Raw genomic sequence first — 18,794 nt, 5'->3', positions numbered from 1 at the left:
CCTTCGCATATTTCTAAGCAGAAAACATCTACTCCACTGTTTTACATCTAGTGGAGAATACAGGACAGGCAAGGCAAAGGATTTTTAAATACTCCTTTGACTGATGTTAAGGATGTGACTTCAGTTCATGCTCTTTAAACTCAAGTCCTAAGTGATGGTCAGGAATGAGACACTTAGGATGTCTCATTTAGAGGAATGAAGGCAATGTGGATTCCCTTTGTACTGCTTATGCAGATAATAAGATGAATGAGGAGGCCTTTCCAGTTTATATCCCAATTTCATGTGCAGAACCACATCCTTAAAAAGAAGTGGGTGGTGGGCAGTCTCTAAAATGATTTCTTGCACATGTTTCCCTGATTGCATCCAAGCAGTACAGAACATGCTGCCCACAGGACAGTCTAACAACTTGTTGTACAACTGAGAACTCCCTACAACCATCAGAATAGATTAACAGTGGCATACTTGACACACATTTCTTCCTTTTATTTTAAGAAGGAACTTCAATGGCTTAGAACACAATTCCTCCAAAGCTTGCCTGGCTACTCCAGCATTTAGGAAGGAGTCACCTGAGGCACTATCCCACTGTCCCAGTCTTCTCTGTCAATTTCCATTAGCTTTCAATATTTAGTCTGGAGCTTCACAAATGTTCTAACAACATCTAACAATATTATATCAAATTGAACTGTCCCATTCACCACTATGAGGAAAATTCCCTATATTTGCTGCGTGAATTCCATACCTCTTGCTAAATATACATAATGCATACTCTTCTTTTATTTCTGTTTACCCATGGAAGTTAAATACCTAATAAATATTCTCATCTTTCCATATCCTTTTCTTATTGCTGCTATTAACCTCACATTTAGAGTAATTATGTATTATGATAAAATCGTTTCAGCTTCTCAAAAGTGATTCAAATCCTATTGTCATTAACACAGCCTTGCATTTTGGAAGCCATTTGGTAGCTTCTCTTCCTGAAGATCTACTGAGTGTACTCCAGCACTTTCACACAGAAGATTTATTACTGTGAAGAGTTAGGAAAATGCAAAGCACAGACTGGTACTGCTCTCCACCACAAGATATACTTTATAATTTGGGAGTGCTCTGTAATTGGAACAAGTGGGAAATAGCCCTGGGCATGTTATTAACAGCCCACAAAATTAGTTTTAACTTTTCACTAAAACACAGAGACTTCTTTAGTGAGGTATGATAATGTTTTAACAGTCTCATTAGAGGACAATTTAAAATAGAAAAATAAAATTGTCTGAAACTATTAAACCTTCCCAGATCTCCATTGCAGCAGCATTCATAACACAAATACCCCAGGGTTAACCACCTCTGTGTATCACCCCAAGTAGAGAGAGTTTTAAGCGAGCTCAGTGTTTGTGTTCAGCTAGTAGGTAATGCGATATTTACAAAAACAGTGGATCTGTTTTCAATAGAGTGGAATATTCTTGGTTATGTGGTGCTATCCTCAGCTATTTACTTTAATTCAACAGCAAGGACCAGGGAAACCAATGCTGTTTGTGAGGAGTCTGCTGACTCATTGAGCAGACTGTCAAAAGGGCTCTATCTCTTCCATCAGTTGTTGTTAACGTATTTGTCTCCAGTGGAAATGTCTACTGTCCTTCAGCATCCTGCAGGGCTTACTAGGATGTCTAAGGAAGAGCAGGGTTCCTTCGTATCGCTGCCTCTCCCTGGTACCTTTTAGAGAGCTCAAGCTGTCCCCTAGGGATGGCAAGGACCTGGCATTGTTAAATGTTGCACAGGAGGTACAAGTCTCTGATATTAGAATAACTACATCTGTGTGTAGAGTAAGCATAAAGATAAATCCATTTCTCATAGGTTTAATTTTGTCAGGCAAGAGCAAACACAGCTGAGCAGTAGATTTTGGAATTGTTAAAGTAGGACTGCCCCAGAAGAAAGGCCATTTGTTGCTAGTCAGCTGTCCTAAAAAATAAACCTGAACTTGCCCCAGGACCCCAGCTGAAGATGTGGTCAACACAAGACAGCCCTCTTTCTCCAGTCCTGCCAGACCTGAAGACAAATGGGAGCTCCTGTAGAGTTCAAAGTTTGACAGAAGAACATTTTCCGTGCCCTCAAAGGGCTTTTCCTGAGGCCCTCTGCCTGTCTCCTGCTCAATGAATGCTGCCTTTGTACCCACCGAGTTGACAAATGCCAGCGCTGCAGAATAAGGATGACATTTCTGCTGTGGCATCGGGGCTGAGAAAGGGGATTATTCCGGGCAGTGCCGGCTGGGATGCAGCGCACAAGGGAGGCTGCGCGACGCCGTTGTTTGTGCCGCGACAAGGAGGCCCTTGAAGGCCGTGGCCAAGCCCGAACACAAGACCCGTGTGTGAGGAGACGTGTGCGCGCACCCGAGGCGGCGTCCCCAGCCAAGTCCGTGGCCTCGTGGCACACCTGTGTCAGCTTCCTCCCGAGCCCTCCTCATTATGCCCGGGCACACAAAGAGCCAGCTGCACTGGGGAGAGGAGCCCGCCCTGCTGGCTGGGCCGAGGGGGGGCCGGAAACCAGGACCAGCCACCGCTTTTGTCGCCTTTTAAAAATCGAGGGTTTGTGTTGAGCCTGCAGAGGATAATGAGCCTCTCACCAGGCACACACTGAGCTGCACATCCCCCTGAAGCGCAGAGCGGATAAAGTTAACTGGTCCTTGGAAAGAGTGAAAAAAATAAATCAAGAGACTAGAAGGCTTTTGCTGCTGTGCCAGTCTCTCACAAGGGTCTGAATCTGTGGCTTACCAGCCTTGACATTACTCCTAGATTGGGAAAATAACACTCTTAGATTCAGAGACTTTATTATACGTCAGGTGTTTCTGACTTGTTTGTGTTCCTGTTCTATTTTATCATTCCACATAGATTTTTTTCTTAAATCAGTAAGACTGCTGAAATAGTCCCACTAAACAGGGATTATTAATATGGAAACAAATCAAGGACTCCTGATTAGTTTTTCTGAATGGTTTAAAATTTTTCCTCCTACAAGATCAAGGCAAATTTACTTGTGCGACATCTCTGCAAACACAGCAGGCATGAATCTACCTTTAGACTAGGCAGGAAGAGTATTAGGGTGAAACAGGAAAGGGGAAGCAGTAGGAAAAGAGATACAGAACTGCACTCCTCCCTTCCCCAAGTCTTCATCCAACCTCTCCAATCATCTGCAGCAAACACTATGGCAAACATTTTACACCAGATGCTTCTTGCACAATACCTTTTTAAAAATTAATAGTTTCTTAGCCTTGAGCGAACAACATAGAGACAGCATCTAGTAAAGATATTGTGCTGTGGTCTGTTCACTGTTTGTGTCAGGAAGACTGCCTTAGATCTTAGAAACATTGAAGATGGCCTTGGTCACAAACATGTTCCCATGACAAGCACTGAACACAGCACAAAGTCTTGTCATGCCTTTTGTGCCCTGCAGCCCCTTGGTGGATCCTCTGCTCTCATAACATTTCAACTAGGAGGTGTATTCTCCCTGTGTAATAATGGGGCTTTCACTTCAATCATCTGTGGATATACAAACTGTCTGCTAGGACAAAACTGGAATCAGATATTTTGAAAAAACTGTTCTCAGTCATATGCAGTAGCTGAACACCACAGCTGTCCTTCACATGTGCTTTCTGGTGCAGTATGTTCTTCACTAGTAAAAGAGATACCTAACTTGTTGGTGGGGTTTGGTGTTCACTTGGGGTTTTTTCTTGAAAAAAATTTCTCCCTTCAGGGAGAAAGATTTACTCTGTAAAGCCTATTCATGTCCCAGTCCATCTCCTGATGTTTCTTGGGGACACTATACATCAAAGAATAGGGAACTACCAGTTGGCCTCAGGCCAATTCCCCACTTTGGTTCAGCTGCTGACAACAGGTCTGGGGTACTGCCAATATTATGTGCTCAGAGCAATCCAGTGTGAGACTATGGTGAAATGTGTCCTATGGTGACAGCTACTGCTATGTACACAGGCAGTAAAGTGTTGACTTTCAGGAAGTGAGATTTTAAGCATCAATGATAAGGAAATGCTGTGTGTGAGTGCCTTTGACAATAAATTCTTAAATATAGGAAATGCTGTTGGGGCCACTGTACAAACATATTGTGAAGATTTCAAACAGTTGATTAGTTTTGCTTTTTAAAGAAGGAACAAGCAAAGAGGTAATGGAAAAAAAAACTGGAATAGAAATGTCATCTACTTGCATGAAAGGAAATGGTGATTACAGCTCACTTGTTTAGACAGTTACCATTTTGTTTCACTTTTCTGACTATATTATGGTCAAAACAGTTTCCTTTCAAAATCTTTAATAGCAATGATTATCTTAAAGCTCCAGCTACACAGCTGTACAGAACGAGCCTAAAACATAGGTGTCCAAAAGACTTCATTTCTTACAGTACAGCCAGGCAGCCTGATGAGTCAGACATGAGTTTCCTATTTCAACATAGAAGAGATTTTATTTCTTTTAAAAACGCACACAACATCCATGGCCTGATTCAACCTATGACCTTTTAGTCTCCTAAGAAGTTTCAGATAAATGTCCTCCTGGCTTATTTTGTGACAGATGAGAAAAACAAAATAATTAAGAGTGAAAAGATAGAGTCAGTTAACTAACAGAAGGCAGAATCTGAATAGCTGAAAAGGCTATAAATTTTATTCTGTATTTTTTGTGCAGTCATCTCCTGGTTGCCACTTATCTCCTTTCATTCTACCAGAAGTCTGATGTGAGAACTCCTGTTCACACAACACTGCCTGTATTGTCCTCTTACCTTCAGACACCTATTAGTATTTCCACTCTTTACTTATTGATTGCAGTCCCTCCTTCCTCACCTTCAAAGCACTAAATATTTCTGCACATGATCAAGAAAGATATTAGAGAGGGAACCAGTTTGTTTTCACAAGAATTTCAGTAAAAAGTTCTTGTATCGCTACAGACATCAACTATGAATCTCACAGAATGGTTAACAAAGTTTGGCAGCTGCTGATGCTGTTCTGATACCATGACACAAGTAATTTTTCAGATGATTGAAGTTAGTTTTCTGCAGAGTGGAAAAAAAAAAACAACAGTGAAGGAGCTTGGTGGAAAATGCAAATACAACTGCAGGAACAGGATGGACTGTGAAGGGAGGGAAGGATAGAAGAGGCCTACTGTAAAAGAAAATTCTAACAAGGAGTTCCTCCCAGGCACCTGTACATGCACAGGTGTTCAAAGTAAGCAAGGACCTCTCAAGCAGTGCCATGCACATGAACTAAGGTAGCTGGGATTTGATGGCTCTTGAGGTAGATGAATGAACACGTGGCTACTCTGGGAAGAAAGGGTGGGTTTCTAAAACTTCCTTCTACTCATTACGCTCATGTGTAACCTGACAGAATATTTCGAGAGGAAAGAACACTGGGACAAGAAAAAAAGTCCCTTTCACATTATTAAACACAATAACCATCTATGCCGTTTACGTATCAGCAGCTGAAGTCATGTTTCATTTTTGGGTTATGCATAGCATGTCTTTTTCCAGGCTCAAAAAGAATGCCGTAATTTAAAGCAGGCTGACTCAATTGGTGTTTTTGTATGTCATCTCGTAGACAGCATGGTGTGGGGGGAAGGTGGAGGGAAGGAGGCTGAGGTGGAAAAAGGGAGGGTGGTTGCTCATCTGGTCCTTATTTCCTTTCCCTGTTTCTTAATAGTTCAAGCAAAGGGCCCATTCCAGCTAGAAGCAATGACACTCTTGCTGTGGTATTTAATCTTGGAGGAGGACAGGCCACAGCCTGCCCTGTGTGCTGGTGTCCTGGGAGGCTGCATCACTATGCTGCTATGGGGTGGGGAGGTTAGAGGGGGCAGGTAGCCCTTGTGCTGCATTTGTTGCAGTGGGAAGATTTTCAAAGACAGCCCAAGCTTCATCTTTTGCATAAAGAATTTCCTAGATAGAAGTCCTTGTAACAATTCTGTATGTACTTGCCTTACCTTCTGCCACGTCCTTTTATTTACTTTTTTGATGATGTATCAGTGGAGATGTCATTTTCAATTAACTGCTTGTGACATTTCTGCCTTAAACCAATCAGGTTGTAGGGAAAACAAACTGTATGAACAAAATCATCTCTTAGTAGAGCCTTTAAAAAAAATTGCTCATAGAGGTGAGGTCATGGTCACCAATGACAGTCCAATAGCAGTCCGTGTTCAAAACCCTCGTCTGAGGATTGTGTAACTCAAGATTCATGCATACTGCTCACTTTTGTAGTAACAAACATTGATTATACTCCCAGAACGTGAGGTTCACTAGTACTGCCCATACTCCAGGTGAAAAATTGAAACATGGATCAAGTAACTTGTCTACAAAGCCACAGAAAAAGACTGTATTCAAGCCAGGAACAAAACCCCAGGCTTGCAGAGGCCCAGCCCTGCACCTTAACCACAAGATCACATTCTCGTGATCCTGCACTCTCCTGTTGGAATTTTCTTACTGTAGTTCTGTCTATTCTCATGCAGCGTGCAGGATATGCCATGAACCAGGTCTTGAATTCTTAAGAATTTATCGGGTAGTTGAAAGAGATCCTGTCCCTTACAGAGCAGAAGGAAGGAAGAAGGCTGAGTTCTTCTAGAAACATCCTTTCCCCTCAAACTTGCCCTTATCATCTTAACAATATTTCCTTTGCTTTTCAAGAGTTGTTTTGAAGAGATAAAACCTTTACATGAGCAAAAGCATTTCTAATTCAGGATAAAAGAAATCCACCATTATGATAATTCATACACATATGAATGGAACAAGAAAAAAGATTGTCAGTCCAGAGGATGCAACAAGTAACATAAAGTCAAATCAGAGCAAAACAAGCGATTTCCTGAGTGGTAACATTGCTAAAGCTGGATTTCATATTGCATTGTGCAATTGTATTGAATTAGAATATTCTCTGCTTTGCCACCTCCTTCTCCTCCCCACTTCCTAGTGCAATACCTTCCCCTGCACACCCCCTTGCCCAGCCTGCAGAGCACTAAGCACTCATCCTTTGCCCACTTGCAGAGCCCAGGACAATGACTATTCAGGAAACTGCATATGAACTGGATATATTTCTTAAAAATCTTTTATTAGTTAAGGATATTAAAGTATCTGTTGTTTGAGGTTAAACATGTTGTGGGATACAAAGTGTTAGGATGGGAAAAACAGATAATGCTTTGGGGCGACAAAGTTCCATTTAAAAACCGGGCAAGAAATTAATGGGGTTTTTAGATATATGAATGTCAAAGATTCTAATTGGAATAAAATCATTATTTATTATAATGTCCTTGTTAATGTCATCCAAGTCCTACAAACCACTCTACCTCCAATGGAAAAGTACTTTAACCTAAAGCAGTGGTCTCCCTTGACATCCCCGGACATCAACAAACTGTTTCCAATGAACAAGTGAAAGTAGCAGATTCTCAAGTTGAAATTTCTTCTTGAGATCACTGATGTATTAAAATCCCTCCCAAAGTACTTTCAACATATATAGCCCAGCAGATATTTGGCTTAGAGGAAAGCCACAAGAGGTCCAGACTGACAAAAGAATGAAGCCACCAAATGATACAGCTGTCATACAGTAGGATTTTACAATGCCACTCAAGCAGTAGAGAAATCCATCTCCCATCAACACCTGCAGACCTCTTTGTATTTAACACAGGTCTTTTCTCTACTCCCTTTGTAAATTGACACCAAAGTTATATCAAGAGCAGGTACTACAGGTTTTGCAAACTGCCATGTCTGCAGCTGAAGTTACAATACAGTTTTCACAGTCCAAATGGTAAGGACAACACTATTATTTCTGCATGTAGTTTGAAGAGAGAGAAGTCTCAGATTCCCAGTTGAAACATAAACCAAAAAACAATGCAAGCTCAACGGTCTCTGCATAAACTGGAAGATTATCTGATCCACATCCTCTTTTGAAAATTTGCTTTGACCAAATAGTGGTGCACCTAGTCTAGCCTGGACAGTCTTCTCATGGAGTTTCTTTACCTGGACATTTAATATGGAAAGAAATACCATCACAGGATCAACTGGAGATCTGCATCATAACTCAATCCACATCTTTTCCTCAGGTAGAGACTTTGCATAAGCACATCTCAGAATAGCAATGAAGCAGAAAGCAGCATCCCACATGTTGAATTTGGCTTCAATAGCAGCTGCCACTCACTTAGATTTGGAATAAAATTACCTTCAGTGACATCTGTCTGCCTTTCTCTTTCTAAGGGTCTCCTGACCCATGGGAAGGCAAGGGGTCTACTGGAACTACTCCACTGCTTTGTAAAGGACAGAAGTTTGTAATCCGTAGACCTGTCAGCTTGTCACCAGATCAGTGCCCTAGTTGTGCCACAATAGGCATAGGGGAATTGTGAAATCCACGTGAAGGCATCTGAGATGGCCCAGTTAAACAGGTCCAAAAGGATGAGTCTTGACCTCAACTTGGAAGAGGTAATGCTAGATTATAGCAAGGGTTTGACCTTTTCTTCTCCGAAACTTCATTCCAACTACTAAATAAATACCAACATATTTAATATAGTGTGCTACCAGAGGGGAAGGGAGAAGAGGAGAGTGTTGCTATTGTATGTTTTCAGGCAACGGATGAAGAGGGACAAAAGAGTCAAAACATCAGGAAACTATTAAAATGAATACATTCCTAGTTTCTTCATAATTAATTCAGCATGTCCAATTTTGTATCAGAGAAGGGGAAAGAAGGATTTCGACCACTTCCTTTTTATCTCAAGCTGTTTGGAAGAATATGATCTTGTAATACTGAAAAGAAGTGCCTCACTGCATCCCAGCAGGCGAGTGTACTTTTAACTCTTCCTCATGCCTAATTTGATATGCAAATCCCTATGTTCTGTATGACATACAGTCTTTAAATTATACAGCAAAGACCCAGATTCGCTTAGGCACTATCCATCCCTATTTTCTAGCCCCATCCGCCTTTTTTTCCCCACTTTGTACTGCATTAAACAATACCTTGAAACAGTTTTCACTATTCAATTCCTTAAGAGATTTTTTTCAGTATGCTTGCTTCATTGCACAAGTTAACATTTGGTCAAATTTTAATGGTTATCTTCATGTGCATAGGGACCAGAGACCTATTCTTTCCTTGTGCTTGAAATTTTAGGTTCTGGGTTAGGCTGAGTTATACAATACTTTCAAAAGAAGATTCATTAGGCAGCTATTTATATGCTCAAGTAATTCCATTGTTTTCAAGGTCCTAGGGGAACAAACGTATTAAAGCTGTGATTGGCCACAAATACAGACAGTCCATTTGGGAGCTCTTTCATAGTCATTCAACGAAAAAAGAGTAGCATGTGTAGGTAAAATAAGTCCTTGAAGTACAGTTAACCAAGATAATTACTTGCAGCTTTCCTTAATAGAAGATTTGGGTAGGGTTGGTTCAGTTCTGTGGCTCTGAAAGTCTACCAAACACATTAAACACTTGATCATTGCCTGTTGCCCTGTATAGAATGTGATACACTAAATATTTGAGCATACCTAGAAAATTGATCTGAGTTTAGTTAGAATTGTGAATGTAAGGGGAGTTTCACATTCTACTAAGGCTGCACTAACAAGCTTCATCTAGGGAGAACATTTTTCTGTACAATACACTATACATGCAAATTTTCTTCTTTGAAAAGGATTGACTGGAAGTTTTGAGTGTTATTTGCTTGGGTTTTTTATAACAGCCCTTTAGATAACTCAGATGAAGTTCAAGGTTCCATTATGCTACACAAGCTACGTTACCTTACGTAGCCCAAAGTGATTTATACAGTGCCACAACTGCAGAAATGACAGGGAACAGCAAAAGGGCCTCTTCCCACTACAAATGAAGAGCTGAGGTACAATCTGATAACATGACCTGACCAAGATCAGAGAGGAACTTAAGGCTATATACTCTGTCCAGGTGTTGGAAGTCCAACATCAGTCCCATCACCACATTACCATTCTACCAAATACTTTTGTATTCTACTACTTTCTTCTGTCAGTACAACCAAGTCTTCTTTTATGTGGACAGAGACCTGTGAAAACAGCATCCTATTCCTGAATGCAGCTGTTTGCTCAGACTGTATGGTACTGAGCTTTTACATGGTTTTATCTCTGTACTAGCTGTGGAATGATGACTAGGATTGGCAAAGAAGAAAATCCACCCTATCAACTTCCCAGAACATTCAGAGTTGACTAATTGGAACATCAGGTATTTGTGGAATTGCCAAATATTAGCTACTATTATGCTTCAAACTAACTTAGCATAGTAATGAGTATTATATATCTTTGACCCAAGCATGGTTCTAATGATCAGTTCAACTAGGCATTTTGTAGGAGAAGAAAAGCCCTTGTTCCTAAAAGCGTGGCTAGGACTCTGAAAAATCCACAAAACCAGACTTTGATTTAAATGTTAGAATGTTTGCCAAGCTTCTTGGATTTCTAGACTTTGATCAACGTGTCCATGACAACTATGTCTATTGCTTTAATCATCATCAGAAAGCATATGCATGTTATTAGTAACAAATACTACTGAATCTTATTCTTGGTTTGCCATTGTGGAAACAAGATCAAGATCACAGCTAACTACAATACACTGACAACGTTGATTTTTCAAAGCAACCAAGAGGTAAATACAAAAAATGGCAAATAAAATCAAGCTTCTGCCATTTCAAAATTTACCTGTAAAATTTCATTGACGCAGCTTAATCAATATGCTTTTAAATGTTTGCCAAAGATTAACACTTGGGTTGTAACAGCAGAAATAGGGTATTTGTTCAAGAAAAAAAAAACAACAAACCAGCAGCTAATGCTGTTTGGATTGCACACTGCACAAACTTGCATGTTTTGTTTAATGCTCTGCTCCTGGAAAATTGTGTTCCATTCTAAACATCATCCTGCTAGACAGATACTCCAGAGCCAGGGAAGTAGAGGACTATATTTACACTCAGTAGCAGTACATATATAAAGGTGAAATAAAGAAAGGAGAAATGTGCATAGGAGCAAAATCCTGTATACACTTGACTGTGAAATTATTGCCCAAATAAGGTGGCAGAATATACTAATTGCAAGAGCACAGTATATGACAACCACAGAGCAATAAGCAGACACACAGAAAGCCTAAGCAGTCTTACCCACTTCTAATTTTACATTTGTTTGGGAGGCCAAGCATCAGCTCCAGTAATTCATTGGCCCCTTTTCCCCAGCTGAACACATTGACAGCAAGAAGGAAGGCTACAATACACATACTGCTCTAGAGATGTGCTGAGAAATCCAACCAACTTTATCGCAAGCCTGACTGTAATAGTTCCATTATTTGGAACTTCTATACAAAGCCACCTCCTACCTTGATCAGGTTCTAAGAGTGGGAGTGGTACAAATGCGAAAAAAAGGTTTCAGATAAACAATAACAATTGATGAGTTTTAACTGCCCTGAACAACATGTCTGTTTCTGTGACTGCAAAGGTGTAAAAACCATACACTGAACTCCCCAGGCAGAGGCTGAAGTAGCCCTAACCCATATGACAGACAAGACTCCTAAGAAAATCCCAGTCAAATAAAACACATATTGGCCTCCTGTTAAGCTACCCAAACAAGTTTTCAAATTTTTTTTTACTTTTCAGCCATGTCTTGTTCAGATATAATTTTATTTGTCATAAATCTCTAATCTGAAATATCCAAAACAACTAGAAATTCCATATCTATTTTTCAGCAAAAAAAAGACTTTTTTATTTAAACAGTAATGATGTAATAGAGTCTGCTTTCTGACAATTATCCCTCTTTTCCTTTAACAGGCCTGTATCAAGTAAGATTTATCATATCACTAGTACACAAATTAACTAGAGACAAAGCTGAAAAAGGCATTAATTTGGTTTCTGTATCTCCTAGATGCTCTTTCTATATTGCATGTACTAATTAAAGATGTAGCAACTGTTGATTCAAATACCTTAGAAGTCTCCAGTGTCACACTTCAGCACTATCATGAACCAGCAACATGGACTACACAAAGCAATAGACCAGCTATGTTAAAATTCGTTTCCTAAACACATAACCTATCTGCCTGTTTTCTGTTGATGTTCAGGTTTATATGAACACAAAAGTCAGGAAGGACAAAAAAAAAAAAAAAAAAAAAAGGGTTGACCAATCTAAAGATTCCTGTTTATGTGCCATTTTGACATGTGTGCGTGTCCTCATTGTCTACACAGCATACACAGAGCTGAGAAAGGTCAGAAGACTTCTGTGAATTTCCCAACCTTCTGCAGCTTTCTGCAGTTCTAGTGCTAAGAATGCCACAACACCCAGTACACCAAATCAGTCTTAATACTTTATTTTTCATTTTTTAGTTGGACGTTTTGGGTATTAGCATCAGTTCATCTTTATTAAAAATACACACTTACAGTAGCACCAAAATAAGAGTGCTAGGGCTTTTTAATGCCATCTCCTAGTTGTGCAGACTTTCAGTCAAGAGTGTTGAAGGGTTCACATTTCAAAATACAGCTCTGACCCTCCCACTCCCACAAACCACTTGGGAGCCAGTGAGAGCATCAAGCTGTTGTTTGCTATTATTGCTTTTCTGCTTCATTTCTGATGAAGCATGCTTACAAGCAGACCCTCTCAGAGTTCTTCTATAAAGGGGATCCACCTACCAGTGTCATGCTGATTTCATCTTTCCCCATGCTGTACACAGCCTTTCAGCTGTGCAAAACAAACTTGGGGGAAGATGAGGGGAAGAAAAGCATTAACTACATTGTTCCTCTATATTTTATTTTGCTTTGAGGAAATTCTCAGTCCCATGTTGTTTAAAATGAATCCAGCTTTAAACAGGGCATGGGGGGGTGGTGTTTTGTTTTTGCTGACTCTGCAAACTGATACTTTGAGTGAATTGTTTAGGGAAAGCAGAGAAGCAAAGAGTCCTTTATTATGTCCGTCACTGCCAAGTGATTTGGCAGATTCCTTCATGAAATGTACTGTGTGATAGGTTGAGAGAGAGCTCGACTGGCCAGTTACCAGCAGAAAAGCTCAACTTAAATACTTTTAAAATCTTATTATGGCCAATTTGTGGTTTTGGCTGAAGAAAGAAAGAGGATGAAAAATAGAGGCAGTTGGGTGTCAGTGAGGGATGGAATATTGAGGTAACTTTCATTACTGTGCCACACAAAATCCACTGGCTTTGTACGTTTGTTGGATCCAGCCAAGGCAAACACACCCACTGGCTAGGTACACCTGCAGAGGTGGTTTCATTTGTCTCAGCATTTGTCCAAAGTCAAAACAGCACAAAGGATCTGTTGCCTATGCCTCGATCTCGACATTGAGACATAAGCAATGGCTAATTTCTCATCCTTGTAGAAAAATCTGTTCAGTTTTGATCCTCCCCAAAGGCCTACCTGTCCTGGATGAGGTAAATCCTTGAAATGTCTGAGTGAACACATACACAAGTTTTTGCAGACATGGACAGAAACCAGGCCAGGGACTACCTGAGCCTACAGGCAGTGGGACAGTGTATGTTAACATGGTAACAACAAAATATTGTGCCATTATTAATAGGGGCATAACTCTGCCAGGTTAACTCTGGACATAAATAAATCCCTATCTGCAGAAAGAGTAAGAAGAGATAATGCTCGGATAATTGCAAGATCTAAACACCAACCAAGGCCTATTATTAACCACCATTCAAATGGAGCTGGGGTTGGGAGGGAATAGGAGGCTAATGGTTTAAACAAGGTAAATCCCACATTCCATAAAAGAATGGTCTTTAAGTTGATACCAAATGACAAAATGTGTATTCTTGCTCCTTTTTGGCACTTAGTTAAGAACTCTGGTGAAAACAGCTCTTGCCCTCTGGCTGGACAAGGGCTGAGATACCTCTGCTGCAGAGTGACTGGGTGCTCGAGCACCCTGCGGGCAGGGCTGGCTGCTTCTGCGCCAAGGAGCAAGCTGTTTCTTGGAAATGTTTGTGCAATTCAGCTGTGCTGCTGCTGGAGCCAGACACTTTAAATAATATTAAAAAAAAAAGAAAAGAAAAAAAGAAAACACTCAGCCTCAGATCTCTCAGGCCTTTAGTGTATCTCAGTCAGGTTTTGCCTTCCACCAAATACTGTCAAATATCTGTTTTGTTTGGATCTGAAGGGTGGAGGGAGTTGGAGGATTGCCTTTGCTGCTGTCAGTGCTTCCTAATGATGTTTCTCACTAGAGAAAATGAGCTTGCTTGTTTGAGAATCCAAATTCCCTGTGGGGCACAGTTAGGGAAACTGAAGATATGGGCAGGAAAATAATATCTGTTAGGGCAACATATAAACATCCATAAAGCAGAATAGCAAAACACCTACAGAGAATACTGTAGCTTTGCCAGCAAGCTAATTAAAGTCACTGACTAAGGAGGGAGCTGTGACAGTCAAAAAGTTAAAATAAAAATAAATCAGAAGTTTAGTCTAGCAATTATAACAGGAAATTACCGACAGAGTCAGGGCTCCTGCATTCTTTTCCTGGTTCTGTTTCCGATTTGCTGAGAAAGTTAGATAAGCCAGATTTTAAAAGTAGCTTCTAATTTGGAAAGCCTCCATTTCTAATGCCCGGCTGTACACACAGACTTCACAGACTAGCATCTTCAGTGCCCCCCTGTGCATTTGTGAGGGCAGAGCATTTCAGGGCATTGGTGCCTCTGAAGTCAACTACCAGACCTGGGGAAACCCATAGTTACAGGCCTGCCCAAAGCAGCCATCCCTGAAAGCTTCCTGTCTGTGCATTGTGGCTGGCGCAACATATTGCGGTGGGAGTCTGAAGTTTAAATGCTCTTTATGGCTGACATAACATATTGCAGTGGGAGTGTTATGTTTAAATACTCTTTGTAAACATTTACAAGACTTCTAAGACACACTCTGTCTCCAAAGTCAGTGTTATTACTTTGGAAATAATGAACTCTGTGACCTGCACGTTTTCTGAAAGGACTGCTGCTTGGTAGGGGCAATGAAGCTGCATTCCCAGGTCTGACTGCAGGAGGAGTTTTTAAGTAGAGTGTGACTTAGAGAATCAGAAATAGCTTGCTTCTGTTCAATAACATAGCCCCAATTGAAACTGCAAATAAAGAAATCTGTGATGCCTCAGGAGGAGGGGGAAGGTTTCTCAATCATGAGAGCTCTCTTTATGCAGGGTTCCTATTCAATTCCATGAGAATTTCTAAATGAAGAGAGCACGTGGCTCCTTCTTACACTGACTTGTGCTACGAGCTCCTCAGAGGCAGAACTGAATTAAGTGTCCAGAATAAGGATGTCTCCATGAATTGACATTTTCCTGCCCTACATTCAACTGCAATCTCTCATCCTTATCAAGGGACACCATGGATCAGAGGGTTACACTCTGGGTGCTTGCCAGCACTCATTTAGTTGTGGAAGTTAGAATGTTTCTCATTACAGCAATGAACTTTTTTTTTTTTATTCTATGCAATATTACTGCAAATACATGTGTCCTGGTGTCAACTTCATCTGTGCAATGAGCCAGAATATTTACAGTGGCTTGTCAGACTGAGTGTCGTGAAGCAAATTATTATAGATGCGATCAGATCGCTATTGATCTGATCTTTTAAAGAATATTGCTGTGCTGAGGAATAAGCATAAAAACCCCCAGAGAATGTTGTTTACTGACACTACAGAGGAGAAAAAAAAGGCCAGAGTAGGTTTGGGGTCCCCTGCTCTTCCACCCACCACATGTGGGAAGAACCCACTCCATGTTCCTTTGCCTCTTGCTCCCACGTGCAGCCCTGGAGGTAACACAGTGTACACCCTCTCCATCAGCCACGGGAGCAGAGTCTCAGAGCTTCTGCCAACCACCTGCTTTTGCAGCCCATGTTTTCACATCAAAAGCAATTTGGACCTACACACTGAGAAATTGTACAAGCTCCCAAAACAAAAAAAACACACCTTCCCAGCATGATGGGTCATTTAACCTTCGTAAACTTTGTCTGGGAACCTTAAAAAAGAAAAGCTGCTTAGGCGTGACATAAAAATAAGTGACAAGGAATCCTTTGATAGGTGATCATACAACTCTGCCACTACAAAGGCAAAAAAAATCTCCCATTAGGCAACAACAAACTAAACATAGTGAATACATGGACAGTATTTCAACACCTGCTGGAGACTCTGAAAAATGGCTTCATCTTTGCAGCTATCTTAGGACAGCTGTATGCAGTACTCTCATCTTCACACTAACACATTAATTTATCAGATACCTTACTATATTTTGTTAAGTACAATACACAGTTTTAGTGAGTGAATGTATTTACAAAAAATAAACATGGTATTTGCATAAGGTCATTGTCAACTCTACCAACTTCCCTAGATAAAAAGGCTTTCTTTAAGGGACATTTAACATCTGTACATCACACCAGTCCATTTGAGAATCCCTTCCTGTCTCCTTCAAAAGGTAGAAATCAGTAAAACCATTTACCAAGAGCCAGAAACCAGACAAATTTAATAAAAGGTTTTTTTCCACTAATCAAAATGTCTTTTCTTCATACTCAATCCCAGTTGGTGCGCTCCCATGTGAAAATCCACATACTCATGAATTGCCAATATTTGATTCTTTACAGGCTGTGCAAAGCTGAATTATTAAAAATCTTCTTAATGTTAGGTTTCAGTGGAGAATATACTAGATTTCTTAACTAGAATTTCTAGTTAAGAAGTAGTCCTTTAGTAGTGAGCTACTCCTCCAGATTATATAGGTATTACTAGCAATATGTACACAATAGAGATGATCTTATAATGAAGCCAATATTAAAACTGTTGGGGAAGGTGTTTAGAAATATGCCTGTGCACTATGTTCAGTGCCACTAACAAGGATTATAAGTCCTCTTGAACTTTTGAACACTTCTTACAGAAACAACTCGCAGAACTGTTAAACTCTAGCTTCAACATATGTACTCTTTATTAAGGGGATATGACCTTCCTGTCTGCCTTCAGTATCTTTTGCCCAAAGCCTCCTAATTAAAAAACCCTTTACTTTTCTGCTACCCACCCCCCACCTGTTTTCATTCATTGCTACTTCCCTTTGTTTTGCAGGCTCGTCCAAAAGGAGAAGGCCTGACACCATACCAGGGCAAGAAACGCTGCTTTGGTGAATATAAGTGCCCCAAATGCAAGAGAAAATGGATGAGTGGAAACTCCTGGGCTAACATGGGACAAGAATGTATCAAGTGCCACATTAACGTTTATCCTCACAAACAGGTAGGAGAAGTGCAGACCTGCTGGCAAAAGGCTTGGAACTAGGAATGCTCCTGACTTTGTAAAGTGTGGGTAAGGGTTAAACAGAACTTGACATGGACTACAGCATACCACAGAAAATGGTTTCCCAGATGAGCTGTTTGTCCTGGAAATCTGGAGAGGTGTCAGAGTTGCAATTTGAACCTTCTTTGTTCAGTAAAAATACCTCAAACCCAAAATCTTTACCTGCCTTTCTTATAGAAACAGACTGTGGGGCCTTTTAATCTAAGAGTAAAACAAGTTCACCAATAGTAATGGGCCTCCTAGTTCTTCCAATTCTCTTCATATTTATATCAATTTTTTGTTTCATTCCACTGGTGTCAGCAGTTATTTCTTATGCGTACTACTTTTTTTCACCTGTTGGACTTCATCAAGGGGCTATGTCTACTTACAAAGAGCAGTGATAAAAGAAAATACAAAGATTACTCTTGCCTAAAAAATTCCTTGGTTAATAACACTAACTTGAGACAATCTCAAAGCTTACAAGGTCTCCTGTTCCTTGCCTCAGTTTAGACAGCTTGTCTAAAAAATCCAAAATCCAGGCTGAGCAATGAAGTCATTTATCACATGCGTGGAACTACAGTCTTGAAGGTGAGAGAAATTACAAGGTCATTGATTTATAACACAACTTCATAAATACTTACCTTGTTTTTCTAAATTCTTTCCATCATTTATGTTAATGTTCAAAGAGTCAAATTATTCAAGAGGTGTCTCATGGACACTGTACAAGAGGCACTGTAGACTTGGATATGTACATTCTGTAGTAAAGAAGTTTTGCAAGTCATCAGTTGTCCAGAGTTGCCTCTCATGGCAACTTATCTGCTTAGTAGTACTAAAGCCAGAGACATACTGTTGGAAGGGTTGCAGTCTACAGTGCTTCCATAAGCTGTGCTTGCCCTGGAGCCACATACATGGTGTTTTCTGGGGAATAATCACAGCATGTGCAGTGCAGGTTTCTACAGCTGAACTCCACTGCTATGTTTCCATGCCATTCCCTAAGGACACCATAACTCAAGGATGTGGAAGAGCTTTGCTCTTCTTGTCTATCCATGTGTTCCTGCCCCACCAGTAGGTATTGCAGTTATTTGAGATCTTTGAGACAAGACTGTATTGCTGCTAGGCTTCCTCATATAAATAACTTGCAGCCCATCACTAGTGCTCTTCCCCAAAATGTGAACTTAGAACCTCAAGCTGAAAGATTTTTACATCCCAGTGTCACTGCCTCACCTCCACGTGCTTCTGTTTCTCAGTGTTACCATTGTCATCCTTCCTAGTCTTTTTCATTCTTTCAGAGGTGCTCTGTGTTGCTTCTGATTAAACATAACAGCAATAGCCTGGCAGTAAAGAGAACAGCATCAGTTCATGCAGAGCCAGCAGCAGAGGAGAGCCAACAGGCTGCAGGAGGTCTGTGCTGCTTCTTGACAGAGCCTCCTGTTTGCCAGCCCATATATGGTTTTTGTCCAAGCATCCAGTTCCACGCCAGGCTCTCTAAACATTTATCAACATTTGTGTGTGTTATTCTGCACCATTCTGGAAAATATGCTCTACCCAGTCACCAGTACTCTTATA

General features: G+C 40.5%; 1 protein-coding gene across 1 annotated transcript in view; it reads left to right on the top strand.

The window, feature by feature from the left end:
* Window positions 1–18,794, top strand: part of ZCCHC24 (zinc finger CCHC-type containing 24) — a 109,455-nt gene that overhangs the window by 77,028 nt on the left and 13,633 nt on the right. The window contains exon 3 of the mRNA XM_032694413.1: window positions 17,025–17,189. Within this exon, the coding sequence (XP_032550304.1) occupies window positions 17,025–17,189 (165 nt within the window). The remainder of the gene's footprint in view (window positions 1–17,024; window positions 17,190–18,794) is intronic.

The sequence above is a fragment of the Chiroxiphia lanceolata genome, chromosome 8 (genome assembly GCF_009829145.1).
Source record: "Chiroxiphia lanceolata isolate bChiLan1 chromosome 8, bChiLan1.pri, whole genome shotgun sequence".
Lineage (NCBI taxonomy): Eukaryota > Metazoa > Chordata > Aves > Passeriformes > Pipridae > Chiroxiphia > Chiroxiphia lanceolata.
Note: the sequence above shows the minus strand (reverse complement) of the source record. Positions and strands in the feature narration are given on the sequence as shown.